The sequence below is a fragment of the Lissotriton helveticus genome, chromosome 7, assembly GCF_964261635.1.
Source record: "Lissotriton helveticus chromosome 7, aLisHel1.1, whole genome shotgun sequence".
Lineage (NCBI taxonomy): Eukaryota > Metazoa > Chordata > Amphibia > Caudata > Salamandridae > Lissotriton > Lissotriton helveticus.
The window spans coordinates 1,015,798,016-1,015,816,258 of NC_136068.1; the positions used below are offsets into that span (position 1 = coordinate 1,015,798,016).

Below are 18,243 nucleotides of genomic sequence, written 5' to 3' on the forward strand. Positions count from 1 at the left end.
CAATGGCCCTGATCTTTTTTTCTTCAGTACAGAATGTTGTTATCAATCTAGGATTATTTTTGTCTTTAGTCCCCTCCCTTGTGACCAAATCTGTTCCCTCCACCGCAACATTGGATTCACTAGATTTGAAAAGGCTTTCTCTTGGTCTTACTTTTGCCTTTTCTACAGCTTGTTGTAGTAATCTATCTATATATATATATATATATATATATATATGCAAAAAAGAGCGAGCTCTGGGTAGTTCTCAAGTTTAGGTGGAATATAATATATATAAAAGAGCTCCAAAAAAGTAGACAGCACTCGCGGGGGTTAAATCCGGGTTGGATTTATTGAGCACAAGAAATGAAACACAAAACGCGTTTCTGCGGAACACCTTCGTCAGTTGTAAGGCGGCCGCCATGACGCAACTTAATAAATACACAAACAAAATGCCATTACTGCAGTCACGTGGGAGATGATCACCACTAAGCGCCATGTTAGTGTCAGGCATGGCGCAAATTCATTACAGAATCCATAAAAAACGAGTGAATAAAGGTGCAATACATAAGCCAAACCTTATAACTCAAATCATAATGATTATAGAGATGTTCTGAACCAAAAGTTAATTCATGTGTGAATAACATTAAATCTGCAAAACATGTCAATTTAAGTCGCACTATTCACCATAATTAATACTCGTCTAAATCCATTTTCGAAAAAATTTGTAAATTAATAAAAATGGCATGCACTGTCACATTATTGCATTTTCATCATATATGATATTGCCCTGAATGGGCTACCAAAATCAAATCACTTGCAGCCTATGTTGACTAAACATAAACGCTCAATACAGCCCTGTATGTATGTATGTATGTGATCGGAGCGCCACAACAGGCAGTGGGTGTCAAAGAAAATTAGCTTTCCAACAACGATGGCAGATGAATGGGAAAAGAGCGCGAGAAGGCAGCGCTAGACATCTTCAGAGACAAGGATGAAGAACACGCAACACCATCCACTAGCAAAAGTTTACAGCCATCATCCGGGGCAGTGATCTCAAAAGACTGTTGGGGGAACTGGAAAAACTGCGGAAAAAAGAAGTAGCTAAATGGTGGGAATGCACCTCCCTGAAAAGATATCTGGAAGTGGGCAGGATCCCGAGGGGATTGAGAAACCTGGTGGCTCCAACCTATGAAAACCCAGACCCTGCCATGCTCCAAGACGGAGCAGACAACAGCTCAGAATCATCCCGCAACATGCTGCGCATATTAATCAAATATGCAACCACTGACAGGGAAAAACTGCTTCTAAGAATCGAATCCATAATGACGGAACTTGGTAAGTTATCAAACCAAAAAGAAGTGAACAAAGGCTTGGCCGACATAAAAGTGAGAGTTCAAAAACATGAAAATACAATTCCAGCGTGATAGGAATGACTATCTACAAGGAAGAATCTATACCTTTGCACGCAAGTTCGACAACATCTGCCACCAACAGCTATGAGCACCAGACAGCACTCTACCGTGCCCCCCACAACTAAATGAATCAGAAATCAGCTCTGGGGCAGAATCTGAACCAGATGTGGGAGGAAATTCTAACCAACGCAATAAAGTACCTACACCAGTGGATGAATTCGTTTTTTTACGAGTAGAACGCCTCATGAGCCTTCGACCGAGGACACTGAGACAAGACCAAGCACAAAACAAAACAAATCCTCAAATAGCAGAAGGAGCAGGAACCGACGGTGGGGCAGAAATGGCGCAAAGAACAAAGCCAACTTACAGAAGAAACAGACGCAGATAGACACATCAATGGAGACATGCAACACAGTAATAAACCTAACCAACATGGCTCTATCAAATGAAGACATCTGTTGCTCACCAGGCAGACCTATAATCTCCGCCATTGGCAACCTATTCGAGAATACCAGCAAATACATTGACTTTTTTCTTCAGCCTTTTTTGAAAACACTACTGGCATTCACACAGGACACTGGGGATTTCCTGTCATATATTTCTTATTTTGTTTGGCATAATGATTATGTTTTTGTCACACTAGATGTACAAAGCTTGTAAACAAGCATCAGGCACAGAGATGGGCTCAATGCGCTAAAACACTATCTAGGCACAAGAGACATAAAACTCCATGATGCTTCTTCAAATAACTGAGTGGTGTCTAGAGAACAACACCTTCTCTGTGGGGTCTAGAGAACAACACCTTCTCTTTCAACAAACTACTCTACAAACAGATGCAGGAAACAGCCATGGGTACTTGCTTCGCCCCCAGCTATGCAAATCTGCATATGGGCTGGTGGGAGGAGCAAGTACTCATGGCATCGTACCAGCACATAATGGACAGCAATATAGTGATGTATAGACGCTACATCGATTATATTTTCATTGTGTGGCAAGGATCACAACAGAATGCCTTAGAATTTGCAAACAACATCAATAGCAACACCTTAAATCTCAAGTTTACATGCACCACCAGCAAGGAGAAAATAGTATTTCTAGATTTGGAACTCTGCCATGACGAAGACAGAATACAAACACGCACATTCAGAAAAGAAACCACAGGGAATGCTCTACTGCACGCACATAGTTTCCATCCGACGAGCCTGAAAGAAAATATACCCTACGCAGAGTGTTTAAGAATGGAAAGGAATTGCAGCACAGACAGGGACCTGCAAACTAGCACCGACAGCCTCTTCAAAAGACTAACTGCAGGATGGTACCATAATAAAACTTTGGAGAAGGCCAGAAACAAATGTGAAATACTAAATAGGGTAGATCTACTGCAAAAAAGCAAGAGCAACAGTCCTAAACCAATGACAACAAGAACCACCACCACCCGCAGATTGATTACAGGGTACAATAAATACCATGCCAATCTTCGCAAAATCTTGTACAGGCACTGGCCTCTCATCAGGAATTAACCCATTTTAGGCCCAATATGTGCTAAACTACCACAACTCACATTTCGAAGAGCAAAGTCCATGAGACAGGAACTTGTCAACAACGCACCAACCATGGAAAAAGGGAACACCTGGCTTAAAGCACAGACAGGGTTTTTCAAATGCACTAAATGCAAGGCGTGTAGACATGGGTGCAACACCAAGACAGTAAACATGCCACTCAGAAAAACTCCCTTTAAAATAAGAGAGCACTACACGTGCAAAACGGATTTTGCCATGTATGGTATGCTATGCACCTGCAATAAACTCTATGTGGGAAGCACAATACACCCCGTACATTTAAGAATTCTGCAACACCTTAGAGCCATTTCGAATGATGATCATTCCTATCCGGTGGCACGACACATAAATACACATCACAATGGCAAGGTCGAAGACCTGCCATGTTTTGTGATAGATAGTGTCAGACAGAACCCCAGGGGGGGAAACAGACAACAAACCGTACGGCGATTGGAATCCAAATACATAATCATGCTTGACTGTAAAATTCCGAATGGACACAATGCGGATGAAGCCTTAAGCGTACACCTCTGACATCTGCCAGCCTCATAAGCCACCTTAAACGTCTCTTCGCGCTCCGCTTAAGTCAGAAACCCACTACTCTGAAACATCTTAAGTCACCATCTACTTGTAAATACACACACAACACTTTACACTGTACATAGGAAACACACACTCACCACACTACACTAGCTACCAACCAGGCAGTGCATTACGATCACAGCAATCATTATCAATTATATATGTTACAGTCAAAGTGTGAAATCCCGGTATTGTATAGAATGCCTGATGGTTTTCGGCAAACTATGAAATATAAGATTTTTGTGAAAATGTTACATACTTTTCCTAGGCATTCTATACAATTCCTAGTCATTATACAGAATGACCCGTACCATTTACACAAAGTGTTAAAAGGCCACAAGATGAGATTCCTAGGCTTTCGGCAAAGTGTGAAATCCCGGTATTGTATAGAATGCCTAGGTAATGTATAGAATGCTTGATGGTTTAGAGGCAAACTAGGAAATATACGTTTTTTGTGAAAATGTTACATAGTTTTCCTAGGCATTCTATACAATTCCTAGGCATTATACAGAATGACCAGTACCACAAGATGAGAAGTCTTTATTAATTAATACGCATTTGTAACTGAAAGAACAAAACTATGAAATAAAGCATAGGATATTGTTACCGAAAAATAATGAAAGCAGAACTGAGATTGAAGTAATTGTTACACTAAGAAAGGCTGGAGTAACACGTGGAATTGTACTCACTTTTATTCTTCACACAAAAACACCTTATATTTTGGCACTTTGATCTTGTACATACATTTCACAACTTAAAGAAGAATGCAAACAGAATATTGTTACCGGTAAAACACAAAGCAGAACTGGCATGACCTACTTGTTGCAGCACAAAAACACCTTCTATTTTGGCACTTTGATCATGTACATATATTTCACGACTGAAAGAAGAATGCGAACAGAATATTGTTACCGGTGAAACACAAAGCAGAACTGGCATGACCTACTTGTTGCAGCAGGGAAGGCTAGAGTGACATTTTTAATTGCACTTAATCTTCTTTTTCACACAAAGGCTCCTCATATTTTGGCATTTCGTCTTGCACATACACCTGACGAATCCTTGACCGCTTCATGTGGACTGAGAAGTAGCTGCAGATCGGAGAGGTATTTCGTGGTCAGGAACGTCTTTAATTCTCATTAAGTTCTTTGAACATACGGTGAATAGTGATCTGGCGTAGAGTTGCTTCAAGATTCCTTGTGCAGTTCCAAGTCGGTAAAAGCCATCTTCCGTCACGTTCATAACAACTGCCAAGAGATTGCGTGAGTCACCCCGCCCTTTGTCGACGTCGGGAATCTGAACTCGCACAGTGGCACCAAAAGGCACAGGAGAATTTTTTTTGTCAGAATCCCTTTTCATTTTTTTGGCCTGAATCTCAAGGTTCGATTTCGATTCCATTTTACTATGGATAGCTTTCTCCATATTGAAGCAAACATTGCACAAAATGCTAACCCCATAACCTTCTACTTCGTCTTCATCATCGTCTTTAGGAGAATGTCCACAGATGGCATGAACGTTTCGGCCACACTTGCGACACGTATGAGCACCGCTGGTTTCTTTTAAGCAGACGCAACAGATAGCGGAAGAAGAAGGATTTTCGGTAACCAGGGAAATGGAAGACTCTTCAATAACCATGGCTTCATCACTGTTTTGGTTTCCTCCATCATGGATTGCATTCTCAGCTATGTCTTCTGCAGGGAGCTGTGCCTCTTGCATTGATTCATCTCGTCTTTCTTCTTGCTGTTGTGTTGTTTGTACACTCTCTATTATTTTTTCGAGCTCTTCTTCAGTCTCTACGTCTTGTAAAACGTCGTCAGGCAGGGACGACGTCGAGAGACCTACTCTAGCTTTGCAGATGAACAGAGCTTTGTATGGTGACCTCTTAATCCCAGAATGAAAAGCTCTGTTCTTCATAACTGGGACGAACCACAATCCCTCACTCCAGCAGCTAGTTTTTTCATCTTGCATCCAAGCACACAGCATATTTTCAATGTACTGATTAGCTCTTTCGATGCTCCCCTGACTTTGTGAGTGGCGTGGCTTACCATGGACGATCTGCAAGGTGGGCCAATACTCCTTTAGGCTGCTTACCACATTGTTTGCAAATTCCCTGCCGTTATCGGACTGTAGAATCGTTGGAGCACCAAGCAACGTAAATATGTCGACGAGCTTGTAGCCTACTTCTTCCACTCTCATTGATTTCAGAGCCCTGAGAACTACAAACTTAGTGAGATGATCTTGGGACACCATTATAAACTTGTACTCTCTGTCAGGATGGGACTGAAAAGTGATGAGATGGACCTGACAACGGGAGTTGAATTCAGAAAAAAATTCATTGGCTTGACCACAACACCTTTTTTATTACCTTTTTGCTTCTTCTGGCAAGGCTCACAAAGGTGAATGTACAGCTCAATATCATGATGGGTAATGTTCTAATACTTGGGAGAAAGTTCTTTCAACATCCTGTCCCGTCCTCCATGACCAATAGCCAAATGGGCCTTATGGAGTACGTCAAATAATTCGGAGTCCGCAGCGTAAAACTGAATAGCACTCGTACCTTCTTTAACAGGATAGATCAACTTAGTCGTATTCTCGACCATCATTACGTCATAGTGTTTCACCAGCCAATAGTCCCGTGGTTCCTTCTTAATGCTCGTCTTAGTTTTTTTCACATCATCCACTAACTCTTGGTAACTGGTTTCGGTTAGGAAAACACAGTTTTTAGCAGCATTGGCTCTTACTTGAGATAATTCATCGCAGAACCGTCATTGCATGTCAGCATGGTGTGATTCCTGTCTTGGCACTACACTCCCTTCCGACATGGTGATGCAAGAACCACGGGAAAGGATGACGGCAGAGCGTCTGTGGAACCTTAGCCAGATGCTATACCCGACCTCTGACCCTGCTTGCAGGCAGGTCGCTCCCCACACCACCGCACGGCTGCCACCTGCTCTTTGCCTGGTTACTTGTGCTGTCTCTGCCCCTCGCTTGCTGGCAACTTGTGCTGTCTCTGACCCTCGCTTGCTGATAACTTGTGCTGTCTCTGGGATTAGGTGTATTATATACTTTGCTGGCAGACAATCCGGCAAAGTATACAATGCCTAGGCAATGTATAAAATATCAATCTTTTCATACTTTGACGTTCGATTTTCAGGCATTCTATACATTTCCTAGACATTCTATAGAATGCCAGATTTCACACATTGCCGGGCGGGAATAAAATGGCTGGATTAGGCGTATTATAAACTTTACCGGCAGACAATCCGGCAAAGTGTACAATGCCTAGGCAATGTATAAAATATCAATCATTTCATACTTTGACATTCGATTTTCAGGCATTTTCAGGCATTCTATACATTATCTAGGCATTCTATAGAATGCGGGATTTAACACTTTGACTGTAACATATACACTACTGCTCCCTCTCTCCCAACCCGCCATTATCCGACATTCACATAAGCGCGACAGTTGTTGAAATAGACTTGGAAAGGTCCTCAACTCACGCTTAGGGCTGGTGATATCTTTACAATAGAATCCAGCCGGCAATTAAAAGGCATAAGGCACACTGGGGCAACATGCGAAATATGAACTCGGGGACCCCGCAACATTCTCTTACATAGAAACCAACACACAGCGAGAAAATAACAAATGCCACACGAGTACCCTAGATATGGAAATATTGAGCCTAAAATACTATGGTTATACTCGAGCCATCTTGCACCTACAGGTTTCTACACACAACAACACAACAGTCGAACTGATAAATGAGTCACGGCCCGGCGGTTACATGGCATAAGGCCCACTGGGGCAACAGGAGACACATTAACTCGAGGACCCCGCCACGTTCTCATACATAAGAAATGAAACATACAGCGGGGAAAAAGCTAATGCCACATGATTACCCTCAGTATGGATATATTGAGCCCAAAGACTAAGGTCATAGTCGAGTCATCTTGCACCTACGGGATTATACACAGAACAACACAACAGTCAAACAAATCAATGACTCATCGCATCACCTCGCTGTTACAGAATGCGCGCGCAAGCCATTGGCTTTATGCCACGTACACACGATATTTTGTCTAAGTCAATTGTTGCACGCATATGTAGCTAACACCATGAAAACCCGAGCAAAGGCCAAGAGAGAGAGAAATCTTATCTGATTATTCCGTTACAAAGCACTGATAGATGTATGAGATCGTAAAAAGCACTCGCAAGTATTAAAAATGCATTTCAATGTATTTCTTCTTTTACATGCATGTAGTGCAATGACTTGCAATTTTAAAACACAAACCTTTCCATGTCTATCACCACTCCACCTGTTGCCCTGGCAACTCACCTGGCCTCTCTGTGGTTCCACTGTACTGCTATAAAAATGCTCATTCACTTTGGTGAACTCAGATGTAGTGAACAAGGCAGACTTGTCTGCCGAAACGCGTCTGGTCGTTTTGGAATAAATATAATCTTTGATCAATATCCCACGGAGTCGGTGCCTGCTTTGAAACTGTAAAACCAGGATTGGAAGTATATATATATATATATATATATATATATATATATATATATATATATATATATATATATATATATATATATCCCCAGAGTTGTTGCGCTATATGACTTAGCCACCAGCGCTGTCTTTTTTTGCTTTTGAGTCAGAGTTTAATACTTTTTAGAGGAGTTTCTTGCATTTCTTAGTTTACATTGAATAGACAGTCATACACACCATGATGCATGTCGACTGGTAATATATATTTATTTCATCTAACAAAGTCGGGGATGTTTAAAAGTAATTGTATAGATTCTATGGTGACGCATACCTTGCCAGTCTGAATAGGTTAAGACATTTTCTCTCTTTTCAGTTACAACTTTTACTTGGCTTTTTTTGTGGCCAAGCATCATCTGTCCATATAATGGTAGACCTTTCTTTTCTTATTAGTAAGCCCCTCACCTTTTCAATTGAATTAACACTTTTATGTGTGTGTCTTCGAAGATCCCTTAAATAGAGGTGTGAGGAGTTGTAATATAGCACAGTGTGTTCTGTGTTATACAGGGGCATTGAAGAGAAGATATAGTTCTCTAACATAGTCTTCGAATTCCTTTATGTTTGATCCATTAATTGACTTAACTTCCTTTCATCTTCTGTGTGTCTGTCTCTGCAGGCTGCTCGCAACTGTTTAGTTGGAAAAACACAAGTGGTGAAGGTTTCAGACTTTGGAATGACAAGGTAAGCTGAGTTCTCTGCTCTGCACTGTTGTTATTCACTATGGGCCATATGTATGAAGGTACCCATTTGCGAATCTCAATAGTGATTTTTAAGAAATCGCTATTTGAGATTCGCAAATTGGTATGTATCTAGAAAATCGCATTTTTTTTGCGATTTCTTAAAATTCCTTAATTGCGATTAACAAATTGCAAATCGCAATTAAGGAATACTTTCCCATTCATTTCTATGGGCCAGGAGGCCCATAGGAATGAATGGGAAGTTATTCTCAATTTGCGATTCGCAATTTGAGAATCGCAAATTGAGAATAATTTCAAGGGTGCAGGGGTGTCCAAAGGACACCCTGTTGCACCCCTGAAATTTGCATGGGTGCACATGTAGTGCACATACATGCCCTAAGGGCATGTATGTGCTTCACAGTGCACTTTGAAAAATGCAAAAAGTGCATTTTTCAAGGAATTTGCAAATTACCACCAACTTGAAGTTGGTGGTAATTTGCGATTCCATAAGGCCAATTTGCATTTTTTTATGCTTCTTACATTGCATTTAAGGAATCGCAAAATTTGCGATTCCTTAAATGCAATTGCAAAATAAGGAATCGCAAATTTTGCGATTCCTTATTTTGCACGCAGATTTGCTTAATACATACCATTTGGCCAAATTGGATTCGCAAACGCCGAACTTCTGCGAAATTCGGCGTTTGCAAATGCAATTTGGCTTGATACATATGGCCCCTTGTGGTGAGTCATGCAATGCGTATAATCAGGAGGGTAGGGAGGTAGAGAGAAGATCCTTTCAGTCTCCGGAGTTAACTCATTATAATCAAGGGGGGGGAAAGGATCACTTGTCCTGCTTAAACCTTGGGTTTCACAAGTAGAGGAACTGGTATCTCCCAATCAAATATAACTCTCATACACGTGTACTTAGGATGGTTCTTTCTTAGCGGTATATACTGGGTACCCGCTTTTTTACACGTGCGTGCGTAATCATTGAGTTATTTTTTGTATTGTGCACCCTCCACCAGGAGGTATTGCCTTTGGTTTAAGGCAGTAGTGATCGTGAATAGTAGGGGAGGGGTTGTGGTGACGGTGTAGTTAAAAAATCCGGACAGCCAGACTGAGAGAGTTTTAATAGGTCTGGATTCGGAAATGATTTAAAAAATTAATGGTGCACTTTTTGAAATTGTTAGGGGTTCAAGTGCATTTCGTATCTAAAAAGAGGTCAACATGTTTCAGCCTTTGGTAGTCAGAGGATCTTAGGCTTTCGTCAGGACCAATAAGGGTGAATAAATAGTGATTAAAGCAAAAATTGTGAGAAGAGAAAAGGTAAATTAACCTGATCCTTCGTTATTCAAGGTTTCATTGTACCTGAGAAAAAAGACATACACAAACGACAACAAAAGGGAGATAGGGGATGGGAAAACACATAATATGTACAGTAGTGCCTTTCAATTATTAAGGAACTCATGAATAGCAATGCTTTAGCTCATACTCAATTCAGGCGTCAACTCTTCCTTTTTCATGCTTCGATAGTGGCAGGGACTAGGACTGTAATATGGTGCCCATAATTTTACCAAGGTACATTCTCTGTGCGTGGTTTATAGTGAGGACTATTGTTTGTGGTTGGTTCATAATATCATTCATGCTCCATTCACACCATGCTTTCTGTCGCATATCAATCGTGTGGTAATAGTCTTAAAATCACGTGCCCATGTGATGGTCAGATTGATGTCTATAAACCGGTTTTGCTTAGTGCGATGTGCACAATGACTAATAATGAGTTATCACTCGAGTGATTCTGAATTCATGCTCTAATGGTGGTCGCATTAGGTATGCGATGCTTCGTTGTGAAATGCGTCGCTCGTAAATGTAATTTCGCCCAAAGGCTTGTCGGCGTTTTTGCGTACCTTGTTTTAGATGAAGAATTACTTCATCGGGGAAGGAGGCGGCTCGAGAGAGGTTACTAAGGAAGTATTGAGAAAAGAATGTTACAAAGGGTCGTCAATACTTGCGGTTTGTCGGTCTCATGTCCCAGGCTCGGTGCGCCTCGTTATACCTGAGTGCCTTCTTGCTCGGTCTGCGCCGCATGTGCTGGCTCTGCCTCTCGTCCCCCGGAACTACAGTGAGATGCGGTTCCGGGTGGACTTTAACTCCAAGTGGATAGAAAAGGAAGAGTTACTTCCCGCTTTCTTAAGGAATTATTAAGAATATGTAAAAAAGTGGCTTTAATTTATTATAATTGTTTATCACATTGATTGTGATCCAGTAATTATAAAAAACGGGTTTGAAATTTAATCGAGTGATTTCAAAGTCCTGTTTTGTTCTATAGTTGTATAGAACCAGCTGGTCGGGGGCAATGTCATCAGGATAATTCTAATCTGTCGTATTCATTGACTAATTAAAGATTGTGTTGATTTCTCTCATTCTACGGAGGATTCCGCAGTGGGGCATGAGTGTGGCCGATGTTGGTTGAAACATCTGAATGGATACTTTTGGCAAGTGTCGACAGGCAATAGATATTTTGATTGGGACAAACAACTTTAGTGATCTCTTGGGGTACTCTTGGTGTGGTGGGGCTTATGTTATTTTTATATTTCATTTGTTGAGGGAAAGCCACGGAACGGAATCATTAAGGCCCTGGGTATCTGTTTTGAGCCTATGGACCCAACGTTGTTCCTTTTCAAAAAGTATTCTCGTTGCATTTCTGTCTACTATGTCTAGACTTTCTAAAATTACCCAGTGTAAGTCATTCACTGTGTGTTGCTTTTCCTTGTAATGTGATGACATCTTTGTCGTGGTTCTTTTGCAGTTCACATTACTCCTGTGTTCACACAGTCTTTGCTTCGCTTTTCGACAGCTCATCCCAATATATCGCATGTCGCAAGGACATGTGATCATATACACGACATGGCTAGTGTTACAGTTCGTGTGTTTCTTTAATTTCCATAGGAAATTTGGGAGTAATTGCAATTCTTTTGTAGGTTCTGTGGTTGCACACATTACACAGGACCCGCATGGGTAGTGGCCGGTGATTGGGGGGTTATTCCAAAGTCCTGGTTGTTGTTTTTTCTTCTTTGGGGGTGGTCGTGTGTGGACCAGGAGGTCTTTAATGTTACTGCTCCTTTTATTTGCGAATCTGGGTTTTGACCAGGTCAGGGTATTGGATGTTATAATCCTCCAATTTCGGTTAATGATTTTCTTTACCTGGTTTGTGATTGGGCTATATGTTGTAACGCAGGTGGTCCTTTCATCAATCTGTTTTGGGTGGCTTTCAAGGAGAGATTCTCTCGGTTGGTTTCTAGCTCGCTTGGCACAGGAATTGATAATTCTCTTGGGGTAGTCTCTGGCTGTGAGTTTGGCACAGAGATCATTTGCTTGCAGTTTATAATCCTTTATAGAGCTGCAATTTCTCCTCAGTCGCAGAAATTGACTGTATGGGAGATTCTCTCTCAGAGGGCGTGGGTGGAAACTGTTGAAGGACAACAAGCTATTTTTAGCAGTAGGTTTAAAATATGTTCTCGTTTTTAGAGTGTTTCCTTCAGCAAAAACAGTTATGTCTAGGAAATCCAGGCTTTGTGAATGAGATGTGTAGGTGAAGTTGAGACATTCATCTTGTGTGTTCAACCACCTATGGAATTCCATCAGAGACTCTGTGTCTCCTTCCCAAATTAGCAGTATATCGTCAATATACCTTTTCCAGAAGAGTATATGACGAAGATAGAGATTATGTGCATTTTGGACGTAAGTCTGTTCGAAGGTACTCACGTAAAGTCCCGCCACACTTGGAGCAAAGACACTGCCCATAGATGTCCCATGTTGCTGAAGATAGAGAGTGTCTTTATATTGAAAAAAGTTTTCCATCAAGGCCATCCTGCAGCACTCCAAAACAAAATGTCTTGGTGTTCGATGGTGCCATTCATTGTTGAACAGAATGGATTCAAGCGTCTCTAAAGTCTTCTGTTGTGGTAGGCTCGTGTAGAGGCTCTCCACGTCTAAACCTACTAAGAGCATACTGGTTGTTGAGTAGTCAAAATTCTCCAGTTTGTTGATCAAATCTCGTGTGTCCTTTAAGTAGGTCGGTGTGGTTTGCACCAGTGGTCTCAGGTATTGGTCTGCGAATTGCGACAATGGCTCTAGGATGGAATTTATTCCTGACACAATGGGCCTCCCAGGAGGGGGCATTTTGTTTTTGTGTGTCTTGGGTAGAGAATAGAAATAAGGCGTGACTGGATCTTTCGTTATCAGATAGTCCGCTTCTTTTTTGGACACCCAGTTGTTGCACTCTGCCTCTTCAGTCATTAAGGCTATTGTCCTTTGTAGACGTGGTGTTGGGTCAGTTGTGATGATTTGGTAGTATTTTCGATCTGCGAGTAGGGTCAAGCATTGGTGGTCATATTGTGGTAAATAAATAAATAATACCTCTCTTTTTGACTAGACATATATCATAACAGATAGCTCAATAAATAAGAGTCAAGATTCGAGGTAGTAGGAGGTTTGCAGGTTTAATACAGCATAAGGACAGGAACAGGACAACCTGCATAGGAATAGGATGACAGGGCCCAGCAGCTGCTGGGGCTGGATCTGGGATGAGCGCGCTGGCTTTTAATAACAATACATGAGCATATATACATAACGCAAACACATAGCATTACATTGCAGTAGGCGTAGCAGTGGGTGGAGCTGTAGGTGTGACGCGTAGCAGTCGCGAAAGATAAGGGCAAAAGTAGGTGTAACTGGGCGTATACATAGACATGTGGTGCAGACGTAACAGGATATGTCATGAATGGGGCGGAAACCATGGAGGGGGCTACCTAAGGAGCCGGGACCTCTAACCTGATGGTGCGCGCAAACTAGCAATGACGTATCACTAGGAGAAGCTGGGGGCTATGAACTCTGTGCTAGGAGCAGAGACTGAAGTCTGGAGGGTCGGAGCGACATGTACCTAAACCCTATCTAGTATCTGATGTTTAGGGAACATGTTGATATGAACTAGAAGTCAAGAGAGGAAAGGCTAACAGGCTCTAAGACTGGAGCATGCATTATTCTACATGTAGTGCGTGTTGAAGAATATGAAATGACCATTAAATGCAGTATTTCTCTAACGTGGAGACGTGAAGGCTAGACAATGACGGAAACTATTGATGCAGTTCAGTAGCTTAGGAATGCAGAGAAGGAGGGCTGAACTGATAACTGGGCTCATAACATATTCTTGGCAGACTCAGAGACTGAGCCATGCTGGGCCGGGCACTGCGAGGCAGGAAGTAAGTGAAGGGTCGAGGATACAGGTGGGGGCTGTATCGCTCCTCAGCGAGGCTTCAGGAGACAGGAGCTGAATCTGGTGTCCAGGCCCTTTTGAGGCCTAGAAACGGGGACTTTATAATGGAATAACGTGCACACTGAGAAACGTGGCAACGTAGCTTTACATAGGCCTGATATTCGTAGTATTCACGAGGACTAGAAACTGACATACTAGAGGTGGACACAACTGTACTTGCGTCATTAATCGAACATGGGGAATAACATATGCATATTTAATCATGCACACATAACATATGATGGATGACACGTAGGGACACAGAACATGGCAAAATTTACTTTTCCACATTCCCTCCTTGTCACTACGTTCCCATCAGGAAACATCAATATTCATGATACCATCTATCATTTCATACAGTATCATTTGCTCATCTCGAATTCTCTTAGAACGGGATTTAGAACGGGGCTTGGGACTAGGAATACAAGAGGTAGCACAAATGCCGCAAATCGCAGGGCCACATTGTATACAGAGGCAGCAGCTGAATATGATCGCTACTGCAATACCTAGAAAGGACAATATTTTCCATCCCCATGCGGAAATTATATTCCAGAACCAACCGGACCATGTCCAGGTGCCTGGATCTTGGTGTAACAGATGGGCAATTTTATGGAGTCTGGTTATAGCGGAATAGACAGACGGCGCGTTATTTGGAATGAAAATGCAGCAACTAGATCCGATGACTCTACAGGCCCCGCCCCTATCGGCCAGTATGACGTCAAGGACGAGACGATTCTGTAAAACGACAAATCTCATAGCAGATTGCTCTTCAGTTAAGTTACCTAGAGCAGAGGCAGTCTCATTTACTACAGCTTCAAGGGTTCTGGTTAACCTACGGATTAACTTACTATTCTGGACAGGTCCTATAAAGAAAAAGAAACCTTTATTGAAATCTGTATATTGTTCTAGAGTAGTTTCAGTATAATCGACAATTGGGGACTCCCTTCTATGTCTAATGTGTACTAGATGTGTGTTTCTATGATAATCAGGTGGGGCTAGGAAAACTGGTGGCAGTAGGAAGGCAATGTAACAGGTTCCCTCCCAATCGAGGGGCAGACGAACATATGCGGTTTGACCACAAATAAAATATGAATGACGTGAAGCTTTGAAAATAGATTTCCCACTGTCACTATACTTGACAATAGTAGTACAATCCCTTATTTCGGACACATAATTCGCCTTTTACTGGTAGTACTGAAATAGCGGGTAAGTCTGGAGTAGTATCAGACTGAACATTCAGGACCATAAAATTCGACGAATAATTACCTAAATTATACACTTCATTTTCTAGATCTAAACCTGTTCGGTGAGGGAGACCTTGCTTGTCTGGGAAACATGTACTGTTAAGAAAAGACATATCTGTTGAGGATGACGTTAACGTGGACCATGCTCCACACGAACCATTATGTGAGAATGGATAAGGAAAAAGTGGCAGAACTCCCTTCGGTGTCTGGAAAGGGGGGAGTCGACCACACACCCAACAATTAGTGGCATTGCTGGTCTGGTGTGAGTAATGTAACATACGGATAAATGAGTTATTTCGCATGGCGAGGCGGTAAGACAGTTCATGAGGGGGCAGATCACTAAACGTGTGCTCTACTGTAGTATTAGCAGACTTATTTACATGTGAAACTGGGAAACATAGGTAAAATGCATAACTGGTGCAGGAAATCATAAGGCTGGAAAACAATATGAAACATAAAAAAACGATACATCGGATTGAGTTTTGACTAACTCTCTCACTATGGGGGTCTATTTTATACATGTCAGAAACAGTCTAACCGTTTCACCTAGGGGAGGACTTAGACAATCAAACTGGCTGACTTAATTTACTAGACCGTAGTTTCTGTTTATACTCCTGCTGCGGAGTTTTCTCTAACAGGGGAGGGGTTGTAACAATGTCATTTGCGGGACAGTCCTTGAGAACAATATTCTGGCAATCCTTTGAATCCTGGGAAATGTTCTTTAAGGCGGGTTTCAATCCATTAAAAAGTTTAATATGAGAAAGGTGCACCCAGCCTTTGCGTCCTTCCAACTTCACGGCTGTACGGGTGGTGAGGAGGACCTGTCGGGGCTCTTTCCATCGAGGCTCCAGCGGACTTGATCTGTCAAAGTTGCGGACCATCACCATGGATCCTGGAACGATTTCATGCGGTGCCACCTCGGTATTGTCTGGAAATGCGGCGGCAACCTGTGAACGACATGAGTTGAGGGCAGACATCAAGGAAGCTAGGTAATCTGTCAGCATATTACTTGAAACATCGGTAATACTTCGGGGTCTAGGAGTACCCCACATGTTAGGGGGGCGGCCGAAAACGACCTCATACGGGGACAGACCTGATCTGGAATGTGCGACCATGCGCATATAAAATAAAGCGACTGGTAGAGCTACTAGCCAGTCCACACCTTTTTCTTTACACACTTTTGCAATACGGATTTTCAGAGTCTGGTTATGTCTCTCAACGAGACCGGCTGCTTCAGGATGGCGTACACAATGGAACTTCCACTGGTACCCTAACAAAAGGGAAACATGCTTCATGAGTTCGGATGAGAATGGCTGGCCGTTATCAGAATATACGACTCTAGGGAGTCCATAACGGGGGAAGAACTCACGAACCAACTGCTTGGCAGTGGTCGTGGCTGTGTAATCTGGGACTGGATATGCTTCTGTCCACCTGGACAAAGCGCATACAACTACAAGGACATACTTGAAACCTCGACATCGCTCCATCTGAATATAATCCATCTGGAGGACTTCAAAAGGGTGGTCAGGGGGCTGGAAACCACCTTGTTCCACCGGGACACTTTTACCTGGATTAAACTGACAACATATCATACAGGTACGGACTTTCTGCTTAGCTGCAGCTCGTAAATGCTTGTTGAACCAAATGTTCTGGATACTGTCTAACATGGCTTTTTCTCCTAAATGTGCTGGACTATGTGCGGTATTGATAATGACTTGAACCATAGAGTCGGGGAGAAACCATGTGGCTTTACCCTTCGTTACCCATCCCTGATCTGTCTGGACCCCTCCTTGTTCGGACCATTTCTTGATTTCATCGGGAGTAGCATGTAACTGGATATCTATGACATCTTGAGTAGGGTCCTTAACTGTCATGCATGTAGTCGGATCTGGAGTATGTGTCATGTTAACTGGAATGTCTGGAGTCTGTGCTGTAAGCTTGGCTGTGCGATCTGCTAGATCGTTACCTTGAGAAATAATGTCAGTGACTTTCGTATGTGCTTTGCACTTCATGATAGCGATAGATGTCGGTAAGTGTATGGCATCTAACAGAGCTTGAATAAGGAGACCATGCTGAATCTTGGTTCCATGAGAAGTCATGAAACCTCTCTCCTGCCAGAGCACTCCGAAGTCGTGTACAACTCCAAATGCGTAGCGTGAATCTGTGTAAACATTAACTTTCAGGTTCTTGGCGTGTATGCAGGCTTGTGTCAGAGCAACTAGTTCTGCTGCTTGAGCGGACAGAGTGTCAATACGGTGTGTCTCAATAACTTCGGTGTCAGTAGTCACTGCATACGCGGCTACTAGTTCTCCTGTACTAGTTCTCATACATGAACCATCCACATAAAGTGTCAGGTCGGGGTCTGGTAACGGAATATCTGTCAGATCTTGCCTTGGTTTTGTCGTAATGTTAACTACTTCCACACAGTCGTGTGTGGCAGAATTTGAAGTAACTGATGGTAATAATGTAGCAGGATTCAGGATGTTGCAGCGTCTGATTTCTATGTGTGGCTGGAACAGTGTCAATTCATAACCTGTTAAACGTGCAATTGTCAAGTGCTGAGTCTGCGTTCGGTTTAAAAGAACTTCCACAGAATGTGGAACTTGTACTGTCAAGGAATGTCCTAAGACTATGGAATCACTTTGTCTGATAGCTAGTGCTGTGGCTGCAACTGACTTGAGGCACGCAGGCAAAGCCTGGGCGACTGGATCTAATGTGCTAGAAAAATAAGCACATGGCTTGTATTGTCCTGCTTGATCTTGCGTGAGAACAGATAATGCTGTACCTTCACGTTCTGTGACGAAGAGTGTAAAAGGCTTACTGTAGTTCGGTGTCGCTAGAACTGGAGCTTGGCATAAAGCTTTCTTTAACTCGTTGAAACTAAGTGTATGTTCAGATGTCCAAGGGAGGACAGTCGATACGGCTGCCTCCTG

General features: G+C 42.4%; 1 protein-coding gene across 1 annotated transcript in view; it reads left to right on the forward strand.

The window, feature by feature from the left end:
- The window catches only part of ITK (IL2 inducible T cell kinase), a 385,858-nt gene that overhangs the window by 295,494 nt on the left and 72,121 nt on the right, over positions 1–18,243 (forward strand). Inside the window, exon 14 of the mRNA XM_078653711.1 lies at positions 8,692–8,756. Coding sequence (XP_078509837.1) covers positions 8,692–8,756 — 65 coding nt within the window. The remainder of the gene's footprint in view (positions 1–8,691; positions 8,757–18,243) is intronic.